Raw genomic sequence first — 7,474 nt, forward strand, 5'->3', positions numbered from 1 at the left:
AAGTTGGGTGGATGAGTGAGTCAGGAGTTTTAAGAGTCAGTATGTCAGTCTGATACCCTCTGCTGGATACATATAGTGGTATAGTATGGGGTGTTTCTAATGGCTGAATTGTGGTTAAAACGTGGACCTACACAAAACAAAGGAGAAATAAATGTTTAAATACAAAAAATTGTTACTCGAAATTTGACACCTGCTTTTTTCATCAGACTTTCAACAATATTAAACTCGTTATTCCTGTTTAATCTTGGAAATAAGTAATTAAATAAATAAATAAATACGGGTACCAGTTATCGTTACTAGCACATTTTCCTTTACGTCTGATTCTGCTGTGGTGGCCTCAGTATCGTTTGGGGGGTAGTTTAGCATATAAGAGAAATAAAGCGCCTGATCTCATATTTACAACCCACAACGTGAGACAAACACGTACTGTACAGTATATCTTTTTTTTTCTCAACAACGGGAGCTTTAACAGAGCCTTTAATCCTTTAATAAATCCTTTAATTCGCAATTTCCTTGCATGCGTCCAAACATATTTCGGCACAAGTGTCAAAGTGCAAACTACTCCTCCCCTAAGAACTGAGTTACCGTAGGTTTGGCTCATTGACAAAATTAATATAACTGAATCCCCCCCTATTCTGCATCACTGCATTTACGCTTAATTTGCAGCGTATTCCAACGACCGACCCAGGGCGCTGTTGAGTTATTTTCGTTTTTGCTTTGAATCGAGTAACTGAAACAGAGGGGCGTTTTTACAAACTTCACCCACAAATATGTGAGAGTTAACATCTAAACAGACAGAAGCGAGAATGAGACGACTGACAACAACAGGTGTTCAAAAATGGCTCAGCAGGTATGTCTAAAATGATGCTTGCAGGATTTTAATAGCAGACTAAAGTCTTTCTTATTAACTGATTTTCTCTTCTTCTTCTTTTTCTTCATTTAAAAATTCATTTCAGTTAAACTCTGAAGAAGGGACCACATTAATTCCTCTACAAAAAGATGCCAGAAAGTCGCGAAGTTCAATGATATCTGCATCTTTTAATTTTATCAATTCTATTATAGGATCTGGAATAATAGGTAAATATTTAATTGGGTTGCCTTTAGCTTTTATCACACTAACTAAATTATATGCAAACAGTTACTTGGATGATAACCTTTGAAAGACTTCAAACTGTTATTTCTGTAAAAATATTGTTGAATAATCAGTTAGTTTTGCTCATTTCAGTGTAACAAGGAGAAGCTTTCATACTGTTCAAGCCCCACAGCTGTATCATATGACAAGCGCCTGTTGCCCTCTTTCATAAATTTAACTCTTTGTTATGCTTACCCCATTAAAATAAGTAATAAAAAGACTGAAATGTGTTTGTTAAGAACTAGTGCAGATGTTGTGCTGCTTCTGTACTCTGCAGTTTTTGCTTTCTGGAGATTGTAAATTTAAATTATACACATTATCAGCTGCAGCAGTACATTTTCCTATTTATTTATTTATTTAACCAGGTTTACCATACGCATTGAACCAGGCAGGGCTTCCCTTTGGCCTTCTTCTTTTGATAGTTGTTGGATTCATCACAGGTAAGCCTACTAAAGATGTATTTTATTTTTTATCTTTATGGTGGAAAAACACACGAAACATGAGTCAAAACAAAAGCAACCAATACAAATAACATATTTTTTTACTTTGTCTTTCATGGAAGATTACTCAATCATTCTACTTATAAAAGGAGGAAACCTGTCAGGGACAAACAGTTATCAGTCACTTGTACACAGCACATTTGGTTTCCCTGGATTTGTAATTTTATCTGGACTGCAGTTTCTTTATCCTTTCATTGGTAAGTTCAGTATTAAATCAAGCCTTTTAGCATGTTCTGGCTAATGCTCTGAAAAGTATTTGTTTAGTGCAGTATTCCTGTTACTGTTCATCTATTGACTTTTGGTTAACAAAAATGAATTGCAATAATAAAATGAACTTTTCTCCTTCAGCGATGATCAGCTACAACATCACAATCGGTGACACACTGACCAAAGTCTTTCAAAGAATTCCTGGAGGTGTAGTGAAACGTGAAATCTCTGCCTATAAATAAGAAAACGTGCAATAAATAAACACTGACATTTATTGTATTCACATTTATTATGTTACAGTTGGCCCAGATCACATACTCGCGGAGCGTCACTTTGTGATCATATTATCAACTGTTGTTTTCACGTTCCCCCTCTCGCTTTATCGAAACATAGAGCGACTTGGGAAGGTAAGTCTGGTTTTTCTATAGCATCCAGTGCATTGTGGTGATGTTAAAGCAGCTTATAAAATATTCACATGTGTTACCAGGTGTCCTTCCTGTCAATGGTGCTGACAGTTATCATCCTCATCATTGTAATCATCAGAGCAGCTACCTTTGGACCCCAAATGTATGAATGAATACTCTAGTTTGCTAATCCACGTAGATTTTTGCTTTATTGCACTTGTGTGTGAAACATGGGGTTCTTTTTAAAATCACCTATTTATCAATTTTACAGACAAACTGATGTATGTTTGTGTTCTTTGATGACTGAATATATAAATGTACCCTCTAGCCTCCCCACAGATGATGCATGGGCATTTGCAAAGTGGAATGCGATTCAGGCAGTAGGTGTAATGTCTTTTGGTGAGTTTGTGTGCATTGAGCTTCTACTGATATTGTACATCTCTAGAACACTTTTAGTAGTACTGTATGTTACCACAAGACAAGAAAAGAAAATAGTACAATAAAAGCACAGCATGCACACCAGCCTTATGACATCAGGAATTTCATGAAAGAGTGTGTCATTTGCTTAACACCAACATGAGTTTGATTGGTGGTTGAGACTTTTTTCAGGAAGTGTTAGAGACCAAACAAGTTAAGGCTTATAGATAATGGACTAATTATGAAACCGGAAACATGATGGCTTATTGCTGACTATCTTCTTGCAACATTTTTTTTTCCTTTTGTAAAATTGTTGGTCATTAGACCATTACATTACATGGCAATAACACTAAGTGAGCCTCATGTATGTCCATGTTTTCCTGATCAAAAGGGACCAAAATGTATTAACTAAGCCATTACTGCTTATTCATCAGTATCCAAGTGCTAAGGCTCAGAATTTCAAAATCCATCATAGCTCTGACCTGCAACCCAGCTTTACTGTAAGAAGATCAAGCCTATTATTTTGAGACACTCAGCCACAAAAGAAAAAAAAATGCTGTTACTGGAAAGCTGCATTCTTGTCAGCCTCTTTTGATGTTTTTTTTTTAATATGCTGGAAAGCTAGGACAAGTAAAAGTGTAACATAAATAATATGCTCAGTTTACCATTAATACCACATGTGTGAAACACCTCAAACTGTTCTTCAGCGTGGTTTTTTGTCAGCTGAACTTCAATATTCTGCTCTGTTTTTGTCCTTAGCCTTCATATGCCACCACAACAGCTTTCTTATCTATGGCTCACTGGAGCAGCCCACTCTTGCTAACTGGTCTCAAGTCACTCACATCTCCGTAGGCTCAGCACTAATAATCAGTGCTGGATTTGCCGTTGCTGGCTACACAACTTTCACTGGCTACACACAAGGTACCATGTAGTACATAATGTATAGCAGGTGTCTGTGCAATTTAAATGCCACAAAAACATGTTTAATTATATCAGAATTTATGCTTTTTAGGAGACATATTTGAGAACTACTGTAGAAATGATAACCTGGCAACATTTGGTCGCTTCTGTTTTGGCATCAGTATAATAACAACATTCCCACTGGAGTGCTTTGTGACACGAGAAGTAAGTAATACTATTTGACAGGCCAATCAGAAAAAAATAACTGTTAAATGATTACATATGTGGGGGAGTGATATTCTAACGGTTTTAGACTTTGCACTCAAATGCTCCAGCAAAACTTCTCAAATAAAAAGACTACAGCAACGTCTTTTAAATACTTCAGCAGCTTCCTGAGTGTAATTTTGTTTTAGTTTTTAAAAATCTTTTAACAGCTGTAGAAAATGCATATATATTTAAATATATTCATTTTCTCACAAATGTCTTTTTCAGGTAGTATCTAATGTCATTTGCAGCCGAGATCTTTCAAAAACTAAACATGCAGCCATAACCATGCTCATAGTTGCAGTCTGCACATCAGTATCTTTGGCCTATGACTGTCTAGGAGTTGTTTTGGAACTGAATGTAAGTCTGCACTGACATAAAATTATTTATTTAGGTATGCTAATTCATTCTTCTCTTTATCTTACTGATATTATCTTCTTCCATCCAGGGTGCTCTGAGTGCCACACCTCTGATCTTCATCATCCCATCTGCCTGCTTCCTTAAGCTTTCCTCTGGCCGCTGGTTCGATGGTGAAAACGTGATACCCGCGGTGTTAATAATAATCGGCTTGTTCATCATGATCACTGGTTTGATCATGACTGGCATCTACCCACAAGGCTGTTCACATGGAGTGGAGATGTTCTACTGTGCAGATGCCAATGCCTCTAGCACTGTACCACCTGTATGAAAATAATGTGTCAAATATTTAGATGTCTTAAAAAAACCCAACTTTTTTGTTTTCCTAATGTATACGGACACACTTTCCTCACTTCTGTTATATGTTTATTGGCTGCTAGGTTATTGGTGCTTTGCCTTATATTTCAGACTGTAGGGTGGAAGAGGAAGGGCCCTCCATTAACATGAATTTACATTTTAGTGAAAAATCAGGTTATATAGTTTTTTCAAACTTTTGTCATAAAAAGAAAAAAAAACTTTAAGGGAGAATTTTTAATGGTGGCCACAACCTAGGTGGCCGACTGTTGTTCTTGGGAATACTCATCATGGATGAGTGTGATATTAAGGTATTCAAATCCTTTTAGTTTTACTTTATTCTAATAAATTAATTTAAGTTATCATTATTATTGTGATTCTTTTAGACTACAGACTTTTCTTGGTACTTGTGTTTATTATATACATGGAAGGGAAATTGTTGGCTTCCGCATATTCCCGCATGATGTCGCTGTAGACAAATAAAGCGTTTATTCAAAGGAAGTAAAAAAAAAACAACAACAAGGCTTCTTGTGTCTTTTGGCGGACTGCGCTTTATTTCACTAAATGGACACAGTCGCTTGTGGATTTTATTTATAAGTGGTTGAGCTAAGTTGTTACTTTACGTGGTAATGTCAAGTTGTCAGTTTACTCGAACACGCTAGCGTTATATTCTGAAAGCCACATTAGTACTAGGGAGCAAATGAGAGAAACGCCCCGTTTTTGCGCTTCAGTGTTGCGATGCAGCGTCAGAGATGTACGCAGAAAAGTTGGCGGAGTTGTGCACTGTATCAATAGACACACATATATGACTGCATGTAGTTCATAGGGAGGGAGGGGGGAGGATAAACTACTCTAGGATGGACTGCAAAACGGAGTTATGGATCATTTATCGAGACAGTAGGACTCCACAACCAAGGTTAACTTTTTTTTTTAATACTGATGGAAGTTTGAAGCTGCTTAGAAAACCAGCAAGGCGTGATCAGTAAAACGTTTAATTACAGTGCATCTCTTTGTTGCTGTTTTTGCAAATGGTGCATGGATTAAGTTTGTTGATTTGATATTCTGTAATACAAATGTTTTTTTTTTCTGTCCAAATTGCAGTTAAAGATGCTGTTAAGACATTATAGGACAAAATTTCATATCAGCTTTTGGTTTATAGCCTTGGAGATGGCGTCAGCTGCTTGTAATCCAGTGGTTGGAATCATAAAAATTAGCTTTTTATAGTTGGTCTTTATATTCTTGGCATTCAGAGGCCATCTCATGAGATTTTCAGATTGAAATTCGAAGTGAGATGGAGAATTTGAGTATATGACAGTTTCCAATTCAGTCTTCCACAATAGCTGTACAAAGTTTCAAGTCCTGACTTCAAGTCCCGCTGTGATTTCTCCATTTGTTAAAATAGCATTCAGGCACATTATAATTCTCAAAAAAACAAAAAAAAAAAAAACAAACAAGACAAAATACACCAAAACAAAACACAGCTCTCTCAGTCTGAATTTTATTCATATTCCATAAGTATTGTGTCATCTGAGATCACAGCCACACTCCTTGACAATAGAGAGTAGCAGACTACCTATATCTTTCTGTGGTTTGAGTATTATTTGGAAAAATAAATTAAATTACTTTATAACCTGCTGGGGTGTGGATGAAGATGTGTTTCTTTTTTCTGGCTTTTTATATTTGGGGAGACTTAAGCGACTGCCTCTCACTTTTTCAAACTCAGTCATATGTGAAGATTTATGTAACCCTGAGAACTGTGTTATTTGTTATCGAAATCCTAACTATGCCAGAATGATCAGGCTGACTGTTTTCAAGCACAGTTGTTGCTAACACATACACGTATACTATTTAACGATAGGCATAATTTTTTTCTTGCTTCAGTCTTCTATAAGCAATTAAATAACGCATTTAAGAAAAAAAAGTATTTCTAACTGTAACCATCACTATTCTGTCATTGAATGATACTGCTAACTGTCCAGAAATGTCATGCTGCTATCAGAAATCCCACACAGATTCTCTGTGCTCAAAAGGCAAAATTTTGGGTATTATTTAACAATATCCACCAAGCAGATGCAATACAGGATAAGAAAAATGAGCATTAAGGCCTAGCAAGCTGTTACTGATAGTGAGCTATGGTGTGTTTTAATACTGGGCTGTATGTTTTGAGACTGAAGAAGCTAAACTAGAGAAAATGGTCTTCAATTCAACTAAATTCAGTTTTATTCATGTAAAGCACTTTCATTAAGAAAATTTTGAGAAAGCATGGTTGTGTGGTGATTAGCACTGTTGCCTCACAGCAAGAAGGTTGATCCCACCACTCAGCTATATCAAATTTGTGGTTGATCCCACCACCTAGCCTAGCCCCCACAACCCTGACAAGGATGGACTTTCATAAAGGCATCTAGTTTACTGAAATGTATCCCCCCACTGCTGTAATCCATTATTGTAAATGTAAATGTTATTAAGACATGATCAGATGGTTTTTAGGGAACACTATTAAATGTTCAGTTTTTGTACTATATAACAGAAGAAGATCCAGAGTGTGATTAAAGTTTAGGTGGAGTTTTTTTTTTTAGAAAAGTTAATTGAGTCCAATAATAGATTAAATGCTGCTATGAGGATGTTACTTTCAGCATCTATATGGGTTAAAATCATCTTCAATTATTATTTTATCTGAAATCAGAAATCAGATGGATTTTGAGTTTTCCAATTAGGGTGGACAAGACTAAGAGTTAGTCTTTCAAATCAATTAAAACTCTGTTTGAGTCTATGGTTGATTAATTGTTGAGGTTGTGGGTCTTCATCCTCATCATTGAAAGAGTGTCCACGTTACATCCAAGATGAACAGAATCAATTTTTTGGGATTTCCTTACCTGGATGATTGAGCGTGCATCAAGACCTTTGAGCTCAGAGGTTGTAGTAATTGCTCAATTTTTTTT

The 7,474-nt window shown here is 36.1% G+C and overlaps 1 protein-coding gene across 3 annotated transcripts; it reads left to right on the forward strand.

The window, feature by feature from the left end:
• Positions 1 to 723: 723 nt before the first annotated feature.
• On the forward strand, positions 724 to 5,337 carry slc38a11 (solute carrier family 38 member 11). Of its 3 annotated transcripts, XM_086267585.1 has the most exons (12): positions 724 to 850; positions 957 to 1,077; positions 1,498 to 1,572; positions 1,695 to 1,829; positions 1,981 to 2,046; positions 2,140 to 2,246; positions 2,327 to 2,406; positions 2,572 to 2,642; positions 3,420 to 3,581; positions 3,673 to 3,785; positions 4,053 to 4,184; positions 4,273 to 5,337. In XM_086267585.1, exons 1-12 carry the CDS (start codon positions 839 to 841, stop codon positions 4,510 to 4,512), a joined length of 1,314 nt encoding a protein of 437 aa, XP_086123711.1. In that variant the 5' UTR covers positions 724 to 838; the 3' UTR covers positions 4,513 to 5,337. The 3 variants fall into 3 exon arrangements, with proteins under 3 accessions (XP_086123711.1, XP_086123713.1, XP_086123712.1); XM_086267587.1 differs by lacking the exon at positions 1,695 to 1,829; XM_086267586.1 differs by lacking the exon at positions 957 to 1,077 and having other exon boundaries at positions 768 to 850; positions 1,498 to 1,829.
• The last annotated feature ends 2,137 nt before the right edge of the window (positions 5,338 to 7,474 follow it).

The sequence above is a fragment of the Aulonocara sp. 'chitande type north' Nkhata Bay genome, linkage group LG16 (genome assembly GCF_057382095.1).
Source record: "Aulonocara sp. 'chitande type north' Nkhata Bay isolate Kocher_YH1m ecotype deep benthic linkage group LG16, A_spYH_male_GT1.1, whole genome shotgun sequence".
Classification (NCBI taxonomy): domain Eukaryota; kingdom Metazoa; phylum Chordata; class Actinopteri; order Cichliformes; family Cichlidae; genus Aulonocara; species Aulonocara sp. 'chitande type north' Nkhata Bay.